At 44.4% G+C, this 21,469-nt stretch overlaps 1 protein-coding gene across 1 annotated transcript in view; it reads right to left on the reverse strand.

Moving 5' to 3' along the window:
- MAP6 (microtubule associated protein 6) overlaps positions 1–21,469 on the reverse strand; it is an 81,200-nt gene extending 59,731 nt beyond the window's left edge. The window contains exon 1 of the mRNA XM_042233263.2: positions 19,360–21,469. Coding sequence (XP_042089197.1) covers positions 19,360–20,744 — 1,385 coding nt within the window. The 5' untranslated portion in view covers positions 20,745–21,469. The remainder of the gene's footprint in view (positions 1–19,359) is intronic.

Below are 21,469 nucleotides of genomic sequence, written 5' to 3' on the forward strand. Positions count from 1 at the left end.
TCCCTCTCTTAAGGATAGTGAAGTATTTCTTCAATTAGGAGTAAAAACATAAAGGCAAGGAATAAACACAGTAAATACATTAAAACAAAAATTTTCTGTGTGACAAAAGACACTATAAATAAAGGTAAAAGACAAGCCACAGGAAAAAAAAGGATTAATAATCAGAATCAATGTAAATGAACAGAAAAAAAGATAACCTCCTCATAATACAATAGCCACAATGAATATACAAGCCACAGGAGAGGAATGCACATTGCCAATAAACACATGAAAAGCATCTTAATTTCACTGAAAATTAGGGATTAAACAACATACCATTTCCACACTATGAAACTGGCAAAAATTTAAACTTTAAATTCTGACATTAGAAGAAAAAGGGATACTTTTATACACTATTAGTTGAAATAAAAATTATTCAGCAAATTTCCAATATTTAGTAAAGTTCATATAACCCAAGATCCAATCATTTCATACTTCGCTCTTAAATATATTCACAGAGAGACAAATACAAGAGGATTCATTGCGGCATTATTTGTGATAATTAAAGTTCAGGAAAACCAAAATGTAAATAAAGATAAAATACTAATATGTGGTATATTCATTTGCTGGCAGATTATACAGCCGTTAAGAAAAAGGAACTGTATATGAATGGATATTTACATGTACATATTTGTATTTCTTTCAAGATATATAATGTTGAGTGAAAAAAATAAAGTCACAAAATGATACATAGCATTGGAGTTCATTTAAGAAAACACACACACACATTAAGCAATGTCTTACATAGTTTATGAATAAAGAGGTGTGCACACCAAGGTTGACGGTGGTGACCTCCTGGGTGTCGGAGGGAGGGGCAGAATGGGTCTGGACCAAGTGGGCTAAAAGATGTTTTAATGCAAAAATGAATAAAAGTAAACATAATAAAATAATTCTTACAATTCTGGGTAGCAGCAATATGGGTGTTATACTATTCTTTGTGGAGTATTTTTTAAAGTTCTAAAAAAGAAAAAAAATTTAAAGTGCTTTGAAGATTTCTCAGACAAGATGGCATCAGCTATTTAGAAGGGAATGAGAGCAGTATCAAATGGATGAAACCAAATCCCGGGCCACAAGCTCCCTCTTCAATGTCACGGAGGTTTCCCATCACGGTCATGCTCTCTCCTCTACATGGGGTTGTCTACTGCAAGCCAAGGACAAGGGTGCTTTGGCATCATGCCCAGAGGTCTTTGAGTTTGGTCCTTCAGCACTGGGAAGGACTTTGGGGGACGAGGGGAGCTGGGCCAGCCCTCTAGTGACAGGTGAGGAGAATGAAGTCAGTGGAGGAGAGGCTTGTTCAGGGTCACCCAGGAGGCAGTCATCAAGGCTCACCTTCATCCTTCCGGGCTCAGCTCAAATGCTGCTTCCTCAGCTGGCAGCTCCAACTCCTGGTCTAGGTGAGGCCTGTAAGCTCTCATTAAGTGCTCTGTTAGTGCCTTGTACTTCCCCTGCCTAGAATTCCTCATAGCTGTGTTTAATATTAGTTAAGGGAATGCATGTTTAACACCGCTATCTATTGTTGTACTGCTTACCCATGGTGAATCACACCTGTCTTGCTCATAGCACTAGTCCAGCGACTCAAGTGCAGAGCCGAATCCCTGAGTGACTGCACTCCTGGCCTCTAGGCTTCTGTGCATTTGGATTCCACGCTCTTTCTGAGTATTAATATTCTACAATTGCAAACCTAATGGTTTACAGAACACATCCACATCCACACAACCTATGATATATAATATTGCTCATTTTCTGGAGGAGGAAATTGAAGTTCTTAGACTTGAAATAACGACACCGAGGTTACATAAATGGTAAACAGGAAGGCTGGAATTTGAACTGAGTTTTATCTGATGCCAAGACATTTGGTTGATCTACTGCACTGTGGCCACCAGATCAGTATCAGTGACTATTGCTACTGCTGCTAAGTCACTTTAGTCGTGTCCGACTCTGTGCGACCCCATGGACTGCAGCCACCCAGGTTCCTCCATCCATGGGATTTTCCAGGCAAGAGTACTGGAGTGGGTTGCCATTGCCTTCTCAGTGACTATTAATTTCCCTTATATTCCTCACTAGTCTCCTCAGAGCTCGCCTCCCTCCTTTTGCCCCCAGTCCAAAACACCTCTCTGGTTAAAAGCATTCATGCTTCTGCCAAGGCAAGATCTTTTGCTTTTTCTCCTTTTCCATCATCATCATCACCATCTTCTTCCTCCTCATCTATCTCCCTGTTATTGAAGTAGGAACAGACAATGAGTAAATTAGGATGTTCTGAACTGGGGACCTCACAATCATTTCCCCAGAGGCAAGCTCAGTGTCTTATACATAGGAAGTACTTGATAAATAGGAATTGAATTAAATTGAATGAATGAATTGAATATGAATTGAATCTACTCATTCATAAAGTAATACTCTCTACCAAAATTCCTCCATCTAGATAGAGATTAAGGTAGCACTTTTAAAATATCACCTTCATACAAATGTTGTTTGAGGTAGGACTAGGATGTGCTCAAAAGGCTCCCCAGAGAATGGTATTAGATTAGATTCTTAGCAGCTAAAATCACCAAGTCTCCAAGTCTTCAGCCAGTCTTAGGCTAACTCTGGAGGGATGCTGGATCAGGGGCTTCTTTGAGGAGTCAGATAAAACTCTTATGAGAGATTTCTTCCATACTTTACTTAGGTGCTGAGTCCTAGGCAAGTGGGTTAAGTCTCAATGCACTTTCTAACACCACTTTTTCCTTGTCTGTTTAAAACAAAAAACAAGCACACGTTCCACTCCTGGGGAACTCCAAACAGATGATCATAGCAGCCAGAGACTGATATATTTCACAATGGCGACTTCTGTACCTTGTATCCTTGTTGCTATGAGAGATGGGCTGGTTACCCATTATATATGAAGACAAAGAGACTCTCACATACATCAGTGCCCTGTTGCTTTTCAGTTGTAAGGAAACAAGAGAGGGACTATGTCACTTGGGAAGAAGAGATGATGTGCTAAATCAGGCATGGTCAAACCAAGTATTCTCAGGCACTCTGTTCAGGAGGTGATCTGCTACTTAAATTCAGAGCCTGAACCTTGGTAGCACAGTGTTCTGTCCTCAGTGATATAGATCAGAGATTGGCAAACCATGACCCATGAATCAAATCCAGCCCTCAAGCTGCTTTTGTTCGGCCAGGAGCTGGGAATGGTTTCTGAAGATACATGTTTGCAATCAATATGAAGAAAAAGAACACTAATTTTGGATCCATTTTCAGCAAATGTTATTCCCCTAAAGAATCCAATCTTCTCATTAGTAGACCTATTATCATCATACTTTGAATTTCATCAATGAAACTTTTTGGAAATTTATTATTTCTGGTTATATAAGGGCTGCTGCTGCTGCTGCTGCTAAGTCGCTTTAGTCCTGTCCGACTCTGTGCGACCCCATAAACGGCAGCCCACCAGGCTCCGCCATCCCTGGGATTCTCCAGGCAAGAACACTGGAGTGGGTTGCCATTTCCTTCTCCAATGCATGAAAGTGAAAAGTGAAAGTGAAGTCACTTTGTCCAACTTTCAGCGACCCCATGGACTGCAGCCTTCCAGGCTCCTCCGTCCATCGGATTTTCCAGGCAAGAGTACTGGAGTGGGGTGCCATTGCCTTCTCCGTACATAAGGGCTAGCAAAGTCTAAAATATTTACTATTTTTCCCTCTACAGAACAGATGCTGATCACTGGTCAAGAGCTTTTCAGACTTGCCACCTGCCGTGTCATCCCTCACACTTGGACATCTGTCATATCTGAATAGCTGTGGTTCCCCAAATACACTCCTTGCTACACCTGTTCCGGCTGTCACTTCTCCCGCTGTCCCTTCTGCCTGCAGTGTGTCACCTCCCTGCCCACCTGATAGTGTGTTTCTACCAAAATCGGACTGAGCCTTCAAAGTTCAGCTTAGGTGATACCCTCCATCCTGAGGTCTTCCTTGATTCTTCATATCAGACTACAAACATGGAAAATCTCTTATCTGAGTATTTCATGGATCTGTTCCCAGAAATTCAGAATGTATGCACACAGAAGGGCAAAACTACCTCTTTATATGAAGCCAAGTGGTTCTCAAACCTACTGAGAGTGATGAGGAGGAGAGTCGCCCTTTATTTAGTGCTTTCTATGGGCTAAGCACCGTGCTAAGTGCCAAACATACATCATTCATGCATTTGTTCAATTAAAATCTATTTAGCATCGGAGAAGGCAATGGCACCCCACTCCAGTACTCTTACCTGGAAAATCCCATGGATGGAGGAGCCTGGTAGGCTGCAGTCTATGGGGTCACTAAGAGTTGGACACGACTGAGTGACTGCACTTTCACTTTTCACTTTCATGCATTGAAGAAGGAAATGGCAACCCACTCCAGTGTTCTTGCCTGGAGAATCCCAGGGATGGGGGAGCCTGGTGGGCTGCCGTCTATGGGGTTGCACAGAGTTGGACACAACTGAAGCGACTTAGCAGCAGCAGCAGCAGCAAAAACCATGCACTAAGCTTGGTTCTGGGAGGGCAATGGTAAATATGACAGGTGAGAGAGTCACAGATTTCATGAAACATTAAGTCATTTGAAAACCTTGCAAGATAGATATTATTGGTTCTATTTCACCAACTGGGAAACAAAATCAGAGACGATAGGTTAAGTAACTTGACCAAAGACATACAGTTAATAAATGGTAAGCAGGATTTGAACGCAAATCTCCAAATAAAGCTAGATATCTGGGAGGAGCTGGAATTCCTATTAAGTATTGTAGTCTTAAAAGGCCTTCTTTGTTCTTATCTCATTGGGAAAAACCTCTAGGGAGGACTACTTAGTTCCTATTTTTTGCTTTCCTGGTGGAACTAACTCTGCTCTTAACACACTGCACAGGTCCACTTGCTCAGGAAGTGGTCCCTAATTCAGACTGAGTCAGATCCCCCTTTCCTCTCAGTTAGGATCAGTTCAGTCATGTCTGACTCTTTGCGACCCCATGGACTGTAGCACACCAGGTCTCCCTGTCCATGACCAATGCCCAGAGTTTACTCAAACCTATGTCCATTGAGTCGGTGATGCCATCCAACCATCTCATCCTCTGTCTTCACCTTCTCCTCTTGCCTTCAATCTTTCCTAGCATCAGGGTCTTTCCCAATGAGTCAGTTCTTACTTCTCCACTTTTCTCCAGTAGTACACTGGGCACCTGCCGACCCGAGGAGTTCATCTTTCAGTGTCCTGTCTTTTTGCCTTTTCACACTGTCCATGGGGTTCTTAAGGCAAGAATACTGAAGTGGCTTGCCATTCCCTTCTCTAGTGGACCGTGTTTTGTCAGAGCTCTGCACTATGACCTGTCCATCTTGGGTGGCTCTACATGGCGTGGCTCATAGATTCATTGAGTTAGACAAGGCTGTGGTCCATGCAATTGGTTTCATTAGTGTCCTGTGTTTGTGGTTTTGCCTTCTGCTTATTTCTATTATTGCACTTACTATCATTATTATAATTTTCTTATTATGTTTCATTTCAGACCAGGAACCCTTGTAGGACAGATTCTGTGTAATTTATTTCTATATCCCCAGGTTCTAGCATAGTGCCTGATACCAGATGTGGTAGATGTTAAATAAATGAACTGATGAAAGTCTTATTGGTAACCTACTCTGTTTCATTCTCTCAATGATAACAACAAAAGTGGGCAGCACTTACTGATGGGCATACACTCATAAAAGCATTATCTCCCTTCACCTTCATCATGACTCTGTGAGGTCACTACTGCAAAATTATCTCCATTTTATTGATGGTTTCCCTGGTAGCTCAGACGGTAAAGGATCTACACACAATGCAAGAGACCTGGGTTCGATCCCTGGGTCTGGAAGATTCCCTGGAGAAGGGAATAGCTACCCACTCCAGTATTCTTGCCTGGAGAGTTCTATGGACAGAAAGCCTGGAGGGCTATAGTCCATGGAGTCGCAAATAGTCGGACATGACTGAGTGACTCATACTTTCACTTCACTTTATTGACGAGAAATATAAAGGGTTTCTCAGGGTCATCGATTTTTAGTCAGAGAGAGATGATACAAATCCTAGTTTTACTGGTCACCAAATCCTTTACAGCAGAGATCCCAAGGCCCTGGGCCACATGGTACCTCCTGCCAGATCAGCAGTAGTGTTAGATTAGAAATAAAGTGCACAATAAATGTAATGAGCTTGAATCATCCTCAAACCATCCCTGCTCCCTGGTCTGTAGAAAAATTATCTTCCATGACACTGGTCCCTGGTGTCAAAAAGGTTGGGGATCGCTGCTTTACAGGGCTCCAGGACATCACCCAGGACTCATACAATCATCCCTCCATGAATCTTCCAACAGAATTAACCAGCCCTAACTGCAGCCCTTGAGAACTCGGATCCTGATGAAACCTCAGCAGGCCCTGCCTGGTACTTTAGATCCTTGCATGCATGTTGCCTTCCACATAAGACAGCAAGCTCCTGTACGGGGTGGTGGAGGGGAGAGGGGTGGGGGCGGTGGGCATCCATTTCCATGTGCTCTGCACCTTGAATCCTCATAGCCCATAGCCCCAGCCCTTGCATGTTCTTAAGATGCTGCACTGAACTTGGAATAAAAATGACATTAAGCCCACTATATTATTATAATGATGATATTATGATCAAATAAATCCAACCTAATTCCCTGCTTTTATAAATATAAGCCTCTTTCACCATGAACTAAAAGCCCTGAAAGATAGAAGGATTTAGAAAGAAGATGGAAGGTGGATGGGATGGAAAATTGTGAGCAAAATCCAGCAGCGGTTTGTGTGTGGAGCTTGTCAAGGGTCAGCTCAGCCGGTAATCTGGCTATATCACTCCCTGGCGTTCCTGAGATTTTAATGTTCAACCAGTACTGAGAATCTTCAGGAAAAAGCATCAGGTGTGCGAAGGGAGCAGAGGGGAAAAGTGATGACTGCTCCAGATACATCAGAGCCTGGGAAGCCTTGACCAGAGGCTAAGCTGCTGAGACCTCGCCCTGGAAGGGAAAAGCATCCATGGGGAGCCCAGGACAAGGAGGAGTGAAACCACTTGTCCTTCAGCCACTGCAGAAGATGGTGAAGGAAGAGAGTATGGGCTTAAGAGAGTGGAAATTGGGGGACAGACAGCTGCCCTCCCAGGAATGGCGTATTGAACTGTGGGAACAAGGCAGAGGGCTGCTTAGGCTGCACAAGAAAGATATAGCTGGAGGCTGGAATGAGGAGAGCCAGGCTCCTGAACCAGCTCAGCTACTGACTGGTGGTCAGTGATCTCAGCCCCTAGATGGCCTTGACTCTATCCTTCATCTTTTAAGAGAGAAAGGTTTACCTTAAAAGGTCATGATAAAGTCTAAATTAAAAGGTATGTTAAATCAGTAAGGCATTGTGTGCTCAGTAAATGAGGTTGAGACTCAGTTATGTCTTGAACAATCTGCTTTTTTTGCTTTCTGCCACTGACTGTTTTTCTCCCACTACTATGGTTTAACGAGGAACAACTCTTAAGGGCCACTCTAAGATATTCCACAACATGGGCCAGCATTTTGAAGTCATTGCAGGAAATAAACAGTGACCACAGGCAACAACACAGCGAAAGGCACTCAGGATGGGTTTTGTGGTTTGGGGCTTGGGCCCTATTTTCCCACTGAAAGAATTATATCAGGCTCATTCCTACAAAGCCTCTTCATTCAGTTTCAAAAGAAATACACACTGACAATGGACTGGGATGGGATCAGAAGGATGGACAAGAACACTACGATGCTATAAATGTGTGGGTAAGCTTTTGTAGGACTACGGCGGGCCCACGCTCTCAGTCTCAGAAGAGAACGACACAGATATGTACGCTCCTCCCTTGGCTGACTCTTCTGCTCATCCCTGAGATGTCGGGGTTGCTGGGCTCTGGCTGCAGCACGTTGTTCTTCTCACCCCCTTTCTTCCTACCCACTCTGACCCCCACATGCTTGATCCTCACTGACAGCTTGATATCCAGATAGTTCTTTTCTGTTATGCCTTTTCTCCTGAGCATCAAATTTGTATTTCCATATCCTCAGTCTGTAATTTGTTTCTTATTTTTATTGAGGTATAACAAGCAAATAAAGAAAGTCCATAAACCTTAATGGTTCGGATGTTGTTGTTGTTTAGTCGCTCAGTATCTGACTCTTTTGTGACTCCATGAACTCTTGCCTACCAGGCTCCTCTGTCCATGAAATTTCCCAGTCAAGATCACTGGAGTGGGGTGCCATTTCCTTCTTCAAGGGATCTTCCCGACCCAGGGATCAAACCCTCATCTCCTGCAGTAGCAGGTGGATTCGTTACCACTGAGCCACCAGAGAAACCCTAGTTCATGCGTATGGACCCACACAACCACCACCCAGAGCAAGATATAGAGCATTTCCAACATGTCGGCCAATTATCGACCCCACCCCCAGAGACTGTCACTGTTCTGGCACCCATCATCTTCAGTTACCTTTGCCTGCTTTGTAATTTTATACAAATGGAATCATTCAGTAAGTACACTTCTATCTGGTTTCTTTCACTCATCATTATGTCTTTGAGATCTTTCCATATTATTGAGTATTGCGGTAATTTTCTTTTCAAGTGGCTTTCCACCAAAATCAATTCTGGCATACACAGAGGGCTTTTGGCAATGTCTAGAAAGGTTTTTGACTGCACAGCTCAGAGCTGAGTAACGTGGTATGGAATGTTACTAGTAAGGAGTAGAAAGAGAGATGTGCAAGGCAAGGAGTTGCCAGAGATATGCCAAACGTCCTACAGTGCACAGGACAGCTCCCCACAACAACGGAGTAGCTAGTCCAGAATGTAGCAGTGCTGAGATTGAGAAACCCTGTGTATTAATTTCCTAATACTGCTGTAACAAATTACCACAAACTGAATGGCTTAAAACCACATGGATGTATTATCTTATAGTTCTGTAGTTAAAAGTCAGAAATGGGTCTCACTGGCTAGAATCATGCTGTCAGCAGAAGCAAGGTTTCCTTCTGAAGGCTCTAGGAAGATTCCACTTCCTTGCCTTTTCCAGCTTCTGTGAGGCTGCACATTCCTTGATGCATGCCCCTTTTCTGTCTTCAAAGCCAACAATGGCCAGCCAATCTTTATCACACTGCATCACCGTGTACTGTGATTACAGTGACAAGTTCTGGTGTGAGATTTCTTTTGCTTATAAGAATCCCTGTGATTACAGTGGGCTTGTCTGGATAATCCAGGATACTCATTCCACCTCAAGAGTCTTAATGACATTTGCAAAGTCCCTTTTGTTGTAAAGACTATGTTATGTTTGGGTAACATATTCATATTCAGGTTCCAGGAATTAGGATGCAGACATTTTGGGGTGGTGGAAGGGGACCATGATTCTGCCTACCTATCTCATCCTTCCAGGTGATAATCCATTGTATAAATACACCACAAAGTATCTATGCTATTCTGGATGGACATTTGGGTTAGTTTTACTTTTTAGCTATTATTTAAAAAGCTGCTATACACATTCTTGTACAAGTCTTCTGCACTTATTTATGTCAGGTACATACTGTGCAATTGCTGGGTCATAGAGCAAACATATGTTTGATTTGAATAGATAATGCTAAAGAGTTTTATAAGGTGACTGTAGCAGTTTACACCCCTTTCCAGCAGTGTGGGTTTCCATTTTCGTTTTCTATTGAATACCTCCATGCAATCCTTCCAAAGACATCTCAAATTTGACTTATCCAAAACTATGCTATCTAGCTAAGTACACGACTGTTTCCCCAGACATCCAAGGCATCCAAAGGAAACATCCCAGACTCTTCCCTTTAACTTTCTGTCGACTTTCACTTAGCCATTGTCTCGTGTTTTTCTGTACCATCAGTGCTTGTTTACAGCCTTTCCTGGCTGGAGGTCTTCTTTATCTCTTACCTAGACTCCAGCTTCCTTTCTGGACTCTATGCTCCTGGTCTAATTCCCTCCAATCCATCTTTCCCACTGCTACCAAAGTCACCTTTGCTAATGTCCAAAACCCAGTCCTGCTTCTTCATTTGCTCATAGGACAAAGGAGCTGGTCCAGCTTGCCTACCTGGTCTATTTCTCACCATTCTATTCTCATCCAGTGAGACCTCTAAGCTCTACTGGCTGAAAATTTCTCTTCTGTACTTTTACTCAGATAGATCCCTTTCCCATTGAATGCCTAGTCATCTGAAGATTCGGCTTACCAGTCGCTTCTCTACTGAACCCTTTCCTGATAACCCTCAAATCAAGTAGATTTAACCCTGTCTCCTCTGTGCCCCACCAAACCCTCCATAGACTTTTGTTAGGGCGCTGATAACTTTTCAGCACATCTGTATCTGCCTAACAAACATAAGCCTTCCAAGAGCAAGGCCTACTTTGTCTTCCTAGGAATTACCCAGATATAGAGAAGACACTAATCAATATTCGCTGGACTGAAGAGGATTTGAGACAATACAAGTTAATATGACTGTGTAGTAGACATGCTGTGTGTAGACAAAGTGTTGGACAAAGTCTGCCTTCAAGTTGTATCACTTAAAGATACGCAAGAGGACTTGTGGGTCCTGAGCTCTAACAGGGAAGTGACAGAACCATTTCTGCAGAGCTGCTACATAGATTACAGCAGAAAATGCATCCAAAGTTTCTAGCAGCCTGCCAGGCACATGGGAGGCACTTGATTAACTATTATTATTATTTCTAATGGCGAAAACGAGCATTTTTAGTGAACATCAAGAGAATTTTTAGTTTGCTGGTCAAGGTCCATTTTCAGTTTTCTCCGTCTGGCAGAGAATTAGCAGCTCACTTGTCTATGTGTCTACAGCTGACAATCTGAAAAACCAAAGCTGCATTGATCACAGAGATGGCTCTCTCTAGCTTTTAGTGGACACTTGGATTATTTGAGTTTTATATCTGGGACACTGAGTGGTTCTTTGTGATTATAGATTTAGAACTGTCACTGCCTTGACTGCTTTTTTAAAAGCTCACAGATGCATTAGATGCCTTTTTTTCCCCCCTAGGAGATCAACCAACTATTAGTGTGTATATCTTATCTCCTTTCCTCTCATCTTTGTGGGTTAGTCTCAGTAACATTATATCTAACTATGCAAGGTCAACCACTGATCCAGAAAAATGCTTTGCACACAGTAAATCCTCAGTAAGATTTTCCAGGGTGGCATAAGGTTTTTCTGAGCTAGGGGCCCAATGTGGTTTCCATGGTTAATTTCTCTCCTACTTCTCTTCCCTCCCTTCTGATCAATGGGTTGTCTTTTTCATGGTTATTCCTTCTGCTGTCAGTACCCTCAATGAACGTATCCCTCGGGGCTCCATTCTCTGATGGCTAATTCTCTCTACTTCGTCTCTAGGGTTGATTTCACCTCCTTCCATGTCTTTAATCATTTCCACAGGATGTTTCAAATCACAGCCCTGAACTCGCACTACAGTTCAGATCCATTTACTCAGCTGCCCCTTCAAACTTCTTGTCAGATATCTCATAGACAATTCAAATTCTAGATACTAAAAATAGGCTCAACTTACACTCCTGACTTTTTCTTCTCTACATTCATCATAGAAGTCTAAGTAAAAGTCTGTTCCAGTGACTAGGACTGTTACCAGAAAAATGCAAACCAGAAAAATTTATTTTGAATTTATCCTCTTCCTTGCATCTCAATTGATCACTGAGACCTGTTTTTCAGTAACTATATGTACTATGCTTTAAATTTCAGATCCCAAAGCCACAGTCCAGGCTTTATCATTCTCTCTGGATTATTCCAATAGCCTCTTACTTGCCACCCTTTCTCTCACCTCCCTAGGTCACCAGCCAGTGGGACATTTATAAACTTTAAATCATATTCAACTATCATGTAGTTCCTGAGCCTAGATTCTTTCAGTGACTCATTTCTTTAAAAAAGAAAATCCAAACTCCTTAGCCAGGGATATAAAACTGTTCCTAGCATGACCACTCACAGCATAAAAAGTAAAGAAATAGTGAAAATAAGAGGAAAGCTTACTAAAACGGGAGATGATTTACAAAACCAAAATGTGACCCTGAAAAAAAGGAAACAAACCTTAATAAAACAATTATGAAAAAAGAGAAAACGCACCAATTAATATTAAGTGTGAAAGAGGATTTAACTGCAGATAAGTAGAGTTGAATATAAAATCCACAAGACAACGCTGAGGACTCATGTCAATAAATTTAAAAATTATAAAGAAAGTGATCACATTACCTTGAAAAATATAAATTACTAAAATTGGCTCAAGAAGAAATACAAAAGCTGAATAAATCAAATTGGTAGTTAAAAAAATAGTCTATTCACTAAAAAAGACATGATTACAGAGAGCTTTACAGGCAATTCTTATCAGCTATTTAAGGAGGAACACTTGTTATAAGCACTGTTCCAATAACTGAAAAGGAGAAAATCTGCCTATCTAATTGTATAGCTATAACCACGATCCCAATATTGCACCAGAGTGATATAAAAAAGAAAAAAGTTTTAGAATAATTTTACTTATGAATACATGTGCAAACATTTCAAATAAAAAGTAGCTAAAGAATTCAGCATCACAGATACATTTTTATCTAAGTAAGATTTATCCTAGGAATGAAAAGATGGCTCAACATCAGAAAAATCTATAAACAGACTAAAAGTGAAAACCATATAATTTTCTCAGTTGATGGCCCCAAAAATCATTTAATAAAATTCAATACAAATCCATAGTTTTTAAAACCCCTAGAAATTAGTATAAAGGCAAGTTTCTTAGCCTGATACGATGCTGTCTCCTAAAGACACAGAGAAAACTTCATACTTAATGAAAAAACTTTAGGAGCATTTCCATTTGTCTCAGACAAAGATGCCTGTTATCACCTACCATCAGAATTATACTGGATATCCCCACCAATGTAGCAATATAAATACACACAAAAATGCACGAATATCAGAATGAAGATGATAAATTGACATTTACTAAAAGCATACATTATCTCCACAGATGGTCCAAGAGAATCTGAAAACAAAATTAGTGGTAAAAAATTGCTGAATATAATATAAACGTATAAAAATTAATACATATGAGCAACAACAAATTAGAAAATGTAATAAGATATATGTTGAAAGCAAGAAAGCTAATTTTAAATAGCTCAGAAAAAAATGATAGTATGGTATTAGCTCAGATGAATGGAATAGAACAGAGATCTCAAAAATACTGAAGCATACGCAACCTATGTGATAAAGAGATTATCAGTGGGGATATTAATGCAGAAACGAACTTGTAAAAAGTGTATTGAAATAAATGACTTTCCATACAGGAAAAGGAAAATTAGATCCCTACTACATTCCATGCATAAATATGTTATTACTTAAAAACTATTTTGTATGTGTATATGTTGTCTAGTTGCTAAGTTGTGTTTGACTTTTTTGTGACGCCATGGACTGTAGCCTGCCAGGCTCCTCTGTCCATGGGATTTCCCAGGCAAGAATACTGGAGTGGGTTGCCATTTCCTTCTCTAGGGGATCTTCCTGATCCAGGGATCAAATCTGAGTTCACTGCTTGGCAAGTGGATTCTTTACTATTGAGCCAACAGGGAAGCCGTATGTGTGTACATGTGTGACTTTTGCAGAGAAAATTACAAAATGTAAGTGAAGGACAAAAAGGCAAATAAATGGCAAAAATACCATATTTGTGTATGGGAAAATACAGTACCTTAAAGACAGAAAATCTTCCAAGCAGTGTTTTCCCAAGTAAGGCCTGAAGTTCACTTGCATCAAAATTACCTAGAGTGCAGGACTTCCCTGGTGATCCAATGGTTAAGAATCCACCTTGGAATGTAGGAGACGTGGGTTCGATCCCTGGGCAGAGAATTAAAATCCTACATGCCTGTGCACTGCAATGAAGATCCTGCATGCTGCAGCTAAGACCCCACACAGCCAAATAAGTAAATATTTTAAAAGTTACCTAGAGTGCTGGTTAAAATATAGATTCTTAGGCTCCATTTTAAACCTGCTGAATCAGCATGTCTGAGGATAAGGCCAGGAATCTGTGTTTTAGGAAGCTCTCCAGATGATTCTCTTGTGAACTAAATTTTGAGAAACTTTGCCTTAAGGGAAGAGGGTATAACCTGAATTGAACATGAGAATTATCCGGGGGCAGTTTTAAAAGACTCACATGCACAGGTCATACCCCAGACCCATTAAATCAGAATATCTGGCAAGGCAGTTATGTAACAGCATTTTTTTTTTTTTTTTTGGCTGTGCTGCAGGGGATGAGGCACCTTAGTTGCCAACCAGGGATCACACCCTCACCCTGCCTCCCCTACAGTGGAAGCACGGAGTCTTAACCACTGGACTGCCAGGGAAGACCTTGCAACAGCACTTTTATAGTTCACCAGTGACCGGTGGTTCAGATGGTAAGGCATCCGCCCACAATGCGGGAGACCTGGGTTCGATTCCTGGGTAGGGAAGATCCTCTGGAGAAGGAAATGGCACCCCACTCCAGTACTCTTGCCTGGAAAATCCCATGGATGGAAGAGCCTGGTAGGCTACAGTCCGTGGGGTCGCAAAGAATCGGACATGACTGAGTGACTTCACCTTAATGACTCCATTGTAGAGCTCAGATCGAGGGCCACAGCTGCCCTGCTGAAGGTACACCTAGAATCAGGTCTGTAAGGTTTGCTGCTCTTCCCCACTTGAACATTTCTTCTAGTGCTAACCGAGTAGGAATCCCACTTTATTTTGACTAAGGAAAACACAATTTCTTTACATAAGGGTTATCACCTTTTGGTGTCCTGAGATTCCTGTCTGATACATAGCAGGGACTTGGTGGTCATTTTCCAAAATTAATTCAGCTAAATGAAACAGAGTGAAATGAATCAATATGTAAGTGAATAAATTCTTCACCAAACTCTAAAAAGTTCACTAGAGTCAACAAACCTATATGGTAGTTAGGCACAATGTTAAGCTGTGAGAGATACAGAGACGAACAAAATATAGCCCTTCTCTTTAAGTGTTCCTATCTGGTAGGGGAGGCAGATAGAGACAAAAGTATCCTCCAATCAAGCAGACAATGAGAAGTGCACAGAACACGAAAAAGAAATGAGAGAAAAAATAGTCCCTCGTGGCAGGACCTGGAGGGCATTGTTGAAAGCTAGTATCTGAGACTGGCCTTGAAGAGTTGCTGGGATTCAGTCAGGAGGATACTAGAGAAATAGGCAGTTGCCTGTAGGTATAGGGCTGTTCTGTGTCGTTGCTGCTTAGTCGCTCAGTTGTGTCCAACTCTCTTACGACCCCATGGACTGTAGCCCACCAGGCTCCTCGGTCCCTGGGATTTCCCAGGCAAGAATACTGGAGTGGGTTGCTGTGTTCTTCTGCAGGGGATCTTCCCGACCCAGGGATGGAACCTGCATCTCCTGAATTGCAGGCGGATTCTTTACCAATGAGCCACCTGGGAAGCCCAGGGCAGTTCTGAATAGCATAGCCATGTCAGATGGACCTTTCTCTAAAATTTATGGAAAAATGTAGGGATAGTAAAGACTCCTTTTCTTTCTGATTTCCTTGTTACCCCTCTCATTTTTCAAGTACTATTTTGCCTCTGGTTTATTAATTCTACCTCCTGGTGCTCCAGCTGATTTCTTCCAGGAAAAGTTGCTTATTAACATTTCTATGGGGAGCACCTGCTACCCCATCTATCACTCTTAACTAATGGCTGGGACAATGGGGTTGGCTGAGAGAGGAATTTTAATCCCCTCCTATGACTTATCTATTTTCTGATTGAGAATGCTAGGTCTAAAGTCACAGATAGCTGCCCGGTGAGATCATCCTTAACATTAAAATGAAAATAAAGACATGTTTCTCAATTTTTATAATATCATTTATGTAATATGAATGTAGCGAAAATCAATTTCATGATTACAAATAATTCTAAAGATACCTCAGATACCATTTGAATGCAAAAATACCTGGCTAGTCTGGATAAGCTATGAATTAGAACTGTTGAACAGGGACAATTTCTCAAAACCATGGCATCAAAGGACATTTGATGTTAACTACTGATTGTATACTGCAGGGGAAAACCAAATAGCATGTATTGATATATGACTCTGGATGAATATATATTTTATATTACATACCGATATATTAAGCTGATGGATTGTGTATCCTTTCTCTAGTTAAGCAAACTACTCACATTGATGCTATATGACTGATGTCATTTGTAAAGTCCATAAGATGAACCAGTCACCATGGTATAAACTACAATTATTTATGTAGAGTGACAGAAGAAATGGCTTTGTCAATCAAATTATTGGTAAAATGAAGCCCAGTTTGGCTTCTAAGGTGATGTAAGACACACAGCATACTTAAATTCAAGAGATACTCAAAATCCTAGCAAGGAAAAGGATGTGAGAGAATAAAAAGGAAAAAAAATCAAGTTTACAGATAAGCCTATAATTTCCAGGCATTTTTTTCTTTATTGTACATTTAATTAATTATCTTATTTCTTCATATCTGCTTTTACCCAAAGTGCATTTCCCTATTATTAATTTTTCTTCTGGAACAAAAATATTAAATTTCACATCAAATTTGTCATGCACTTAAATTGTCCATTAGAGAAATTGATGTCTCTTAGCAATGCTTATTCTCTTAATGCTTTCAAACCCTTCTGATTACACAGCAAAATGGAACTACTGACCCCAAAGTCATATGCATAATTAAATTTTACAGAAGATTCAAATTAGAAAAAAAAATTTTTAAGGTATGCAGAGATTTTTCTGGACAGGTTGATGAAATTCTGATAGCTATGAAAAATCGTTCTTAACAGCTGCAAGAGCATAGTTCCCCTATTCAGTCCAATCACTTGCAGGATGTATGTAATTCTAACTAGCAGTATGACAGCTTACTGCACAGTTAAGGTATTGTTTAGGAGGAAGAGGCTATACAGAACAAAGTTACATACCAAAATATTTGGAGTGAATTGTCTGAAGGGTGGTTTTTTTTTAAAAAATTTATGTTTAATTGGAGGATAATTGCTTTACAATGTTGAGTTGGCTTCTTCTGTACAACAACATGAATCAGTGGTAAGTATACAAATATCCCTTTCCTCTTGAGCCTGCCCCCACTATCCTATGAAGGGTTGTTTATACCCTGACTGTCTGGCCAATCGCTGATGGACAAAGCAAGTCCTACCAACCTGGAAACATAAACTGAGTAGGATCGTCAAATGAAATTTGAGAGTCTGGATCTCCCTTGATTGGTACTGACTATATTGAGGTGTTCATGCTCAGTTGCTCAGTCGTGTCCCACTCTTTGCGATCCCATGGATTGTAGCCTGCCAGGCTCCTCTGTCCATGGAACTTTCCAGGCAAGAGTACAGGAGTGGGTTTCTGTTTCCTACTCCAGTATTGACGTGAGGAGAGGTTGGTTCTGTCTGGTAGGTGGTAAGTTCCCACCTGCCTCAGGGTGGTAGATTGGGAGTATGATGATGAAGAGGTCAGTCCAGAAAACTGATGTTAGGCCAGCCTTAGGGTTCTTGCCTTATAAACAAGAAAGCCGTGACAGAGTCACAAAACTGTATCTTGACTTTGCTTTTGTAGTCCCCTTGCTTATTCGTTTCTTTTCTTTTAGATCCTCCTTGGTAACAGCATAAAGATTTTGTGAACATTCCACTTTCTCTTAGCTAGAGCCAAGGGAAAAGATCAGTGTCCTTGCCTGACCCAGAGCTTTAAAGGGAAGTGGTGTACTCCTGGGTGACCAGTATGATCATGCTACTGGTCAACGAAGAAAGAAATGCCAGGTGGGAGGTAGAATTCAAGAGGAAGGAATAGGGGCCAATTGATAAGCTGCCCCTTTTAACTGTGAAATGCTTTCCAGAGGCAAAACCTGGGAGGAGTCTTAACAAAAGACCTTGTCTATCAATGCTGTTCTCTCCTCAGCATAAGAGGGATTGTCTGTCATATTTACTGGAGAGGGACATCAGTGTGATGAGGCCACATATAAGGTCCTGGCAAAAGACACTAACTCTGCAGTCCTCCTATCCACACCCTTCTGCAGGAAGGAGGCTGCTGGCTGTGGCATTCATGAAGGACCCCATAAGTCACATTTTGCACACTTCTAGCTCAATCACTCATCAGGAACATCTACTTCCCCGGAAACCCCAAGCCCAATGCCACGTATTCAGAGTCAACAGTAATCTGTTAGCTAATTGTTTTGGTTAGAAGCATAAGGGCAGGACTGAAAGCTAAGCATTCAGAAATATATATTACAGGGAGAAATGGTGAGAAAGCAGCCTGGAAGGGCTGAGGCTGCAGCAGAGGGAGAATTCTAGAAAGAAACAGAGTGAATGAATATGCTCAGGTTTGAAGGCATTCATTTAAAGGGAATTTAAATTGTGCTGAAGAGGGGGTTCTTGACGGTAACAGGATGAGAACCACATCTGATGAATAAGAAAGGAATAAGGGAGAAGGCTGGAAGTGTCTTGGACATAGAAATCAAAATAATGAGAAGGTCAGAAAGGAACCAAGATGTACTAATTACCTACCATGTGCCAGGCATAATTCTTCTGAATCATCTCATTTAATCTTCAAAATGTCTAGCACAGTGTTCAGCATATAATAGGTGCTCAAAAATAAGTTGAGTATTTAATATTAAATCAGTACATGAGCAGACAACCTAAGAGAAGAATCTGTTATCCATCACATCTTACAGATGAGAACCCGAGGCCAAGAAGGGTTAAGAAACTTGCCCAATGTGTCACAAATAGAAGCATAAGCAATCTGCCTTCAAAACCTAGGGGACTGGAGGAGGAGGGTGCTCTATAAGCTCTGGCTGGCAGGGAATCTTGAAAAGGGTGTGGTGCTTGGGTGTCTGCCAAGGACTGAGATGGAGAAGGGAAGAAGGAAGGGCTGGGTGAACCAGGCTAGGGAGGTGGGGAAGGGGTAGAGATCACTCTCTTTGGGGGAGAATCTGCCCTGCAGGAAGGCACCAAGACTCTTTGGCGTCAGCTGAGCCAGCAAAGGGCAGCGCCCAGGCTAATGAAGCCGGTGGCTTGGGTGGGGCAGAATGGACGCAAAGCCTGTGAAGAGACTGCAACGGTTTCTGTTGGGCAGGCAGGGACTTGGGGTGGGGCGGGGATGGGGAAAAGATGGCTGAAGTGGTTAGTAGCAAGCTTTCACAAAAGAGTCTAAGAGCAGTCGGCCAGGAGTTGGGGGAAGGAGGGGGTGTGTTCTGGAATGGGAGGTGGAGGCCAGGGATGCCTGCGATGCGGAGAATCTATGGGAGAGGGTAAGGAGAATCTATGGGAGAGGGTAAGGATGACCAGCCCCGAGGCCTGAGCTGTGGACCGCGTCTCACCTGTAGGAGCTGCTCACTGCACTCGCCACCTCCTCCCGGATTTGCCTGTTGAGCGCGTCGGCCACCGCACGCCCTCTGCCCGCCTCGGGGCCAGTGGCCTGGACCTGGTCCTGGGCCGCGGACAGCTGCGTCTGCTCCTGCCCCAGCGCCTCGGCGCGCCGCACCATCCAGGCCGGCCCGGGCTTCTTGCGAGTGTCGCGCTCATCTGCACCGGACGCTTTTCCGGCCGCAAGGACACCTGCTCCGCCAGAAACCGCCTCCTGCTCCGGGGCCTCGGCGGCCTGCACCAGCCAACGCTCCTGGCTCTGCGACACCTCGGCGCGCCGCACCATCCAGGCGGGCCCGGGTTTCTTGCGAGTGTCGCGCTCATCTGCACCGGACGCTTTTCCGGCCGCAAGGACTCCTGTTCCGCTAGGAGCCGCCTCCTGCTCCGGGGCTTCAGCGGCCTGCCCCAGCCAGTGCTCCTGGCTCTGAGGCACCTCAGCGCGCCGCACCATCCAGGCGGGCCCAGGTTTCTTGCGAGTGTCGCGCTCATCTGCACCGGACGCTTTTCCAGCCGCAAGGACGCCTGCTCCGCTAGGAGCCGCCTCCTGCTCCTGGGCTTCAGCGGCCTGCACTACCCAGCGCTCCTGGCTCTGCGACACCTCGGCGCGCCGCACCATCCAGGCGGGCCCAGGTTTCTTGCGTGTGTCACGCTCATCTGCGCCGGACGCTTTTCCAGCCGCAAGGACACCTGCTCCTCCAGGGGCCGCCTCCTGCTCCGAGGCCTCGCCGGCCGGCACAGGCCAGCGCTCCTGGCTCTGCGGTCGGCGCTGGGGGGCACGGAGCGCAGGCGCTGCCGCCTGGGAAGAAGTGGCGATCTGCACGGGCTTGGGGATCCACGGGTGGTCCCCGCGGCGCGGCAGCGGCCAGGCGCGGAAGTCCTTCTGGTACTGGGTCTCGCGCTCAAAGGGCGCGTCCGAAGGCTGGTATTCGCTGCGCGGCCGGCAGCTCGGCTCGGGCCGCTGCACCTTCCAGGCGCGGTAGTCCTGCCGCATCACCGAGTCCGCGGGACCTGCGCTGGAGGTGGAGCCGGAGCCAGAGGTTGGGCCGGGTCCGCTCCGGCCAGAGGAGGCCCCAGCCTCTCTTTCTCCGCTAGGCCCCGGTGCCGGCCCTGTTGCCCGGGCAACCGCATCCCCGTCGGCCTGGGCCGGCTGTGTTTCTATGGCGACCGTGCGCGCCGAGGGGGGCGCGGGCGCCGGCTGCTGGTGCGACGGCGGGGCACCCGGGTGCTCGGTGGCCTCCGAGTACTTGGTGAAAACCAGCGGCACGGCGATATCCGCCTTGTCCAGCTGGTTCCAGAAGCGGGCGATGCAGCAGGCGCGCGTGATGCACGGCCACGCCATGGTGCTCGCTGCAGAACTCGCCCTCCTTCTTGCTGGATTCTAAAGCAAGTCCCTAATCTTCCTCAGTCCCCTCGACCGGCCAGTCTGGTTCCCACCTTGTTTTCCTTGGTGTCCTGAGCTACCGCGCCCTCCTGTCTCAGAGAGCACCCGGAATGTCGGGCTGGCAGAGCTAACACTGAGATAAAAGTCGGTAAAGTCCTTCGATACCTTGCTGTAAACGCCTCCTGGAGCCGCCGCACAGGTCTCGGGAGCGCGTTCTGCTGCGGGCACCGCAGCGGGAGACACGGCGACCCGGGTCGCCGGCGAGGGCGTCTGGGACGCGCCCCTCCCTTCGGCTGCGGCGGCGCGCAGACCCCAGCCAAGCGAGGCGACGCGAGGCGAGGTGGCTGCAGGCTTAAGCCATGGCGCAGAAGAAGGGCCGGGCAGTGCGGTCGCAGGGTCGCGGACAAAGCTCTCTCTTCTCCCCGCCGGCGTCCAGTCTCAGCTAGCCACCTAGCAGGGCTCGGAGGAGATCACCATTCGAGGAGATCGAGCACTGCTGCCGCCGCCGCCTCTCCCGAGGATGCTGCAGCCGCTGCCGTAGCCGCCGCTGCTGTCTCTGCTGCAGGGAAGCGGCCCCACCCTTTTCTGCCGTTCAGCAGAGGGGGGGAAAATCCAGGAAAGATGCTGAGAGAAAGAGCGCTGCAGGAAAAAAAAATCACCTGCTGTCGTCAGCGAGCGCTGCT

The sequence above is a fragment of the Ovis aries genome, chromosome 15 (genome assembly GCF_016772045.2).
Source record: "Ovis aries strain OAR_USU_Benz2616 breed Rambouillet chromosome 15, ARS-UI_Ramb_v3.0, whole genome shotgun sequence".
Taxonomy (NCBI): domain Eukaryota; kingdom Metazoa; phylum Chordata; class Mammalia; order Artiodactyla; family Bovidae; genus Ovis; species Ovis aries.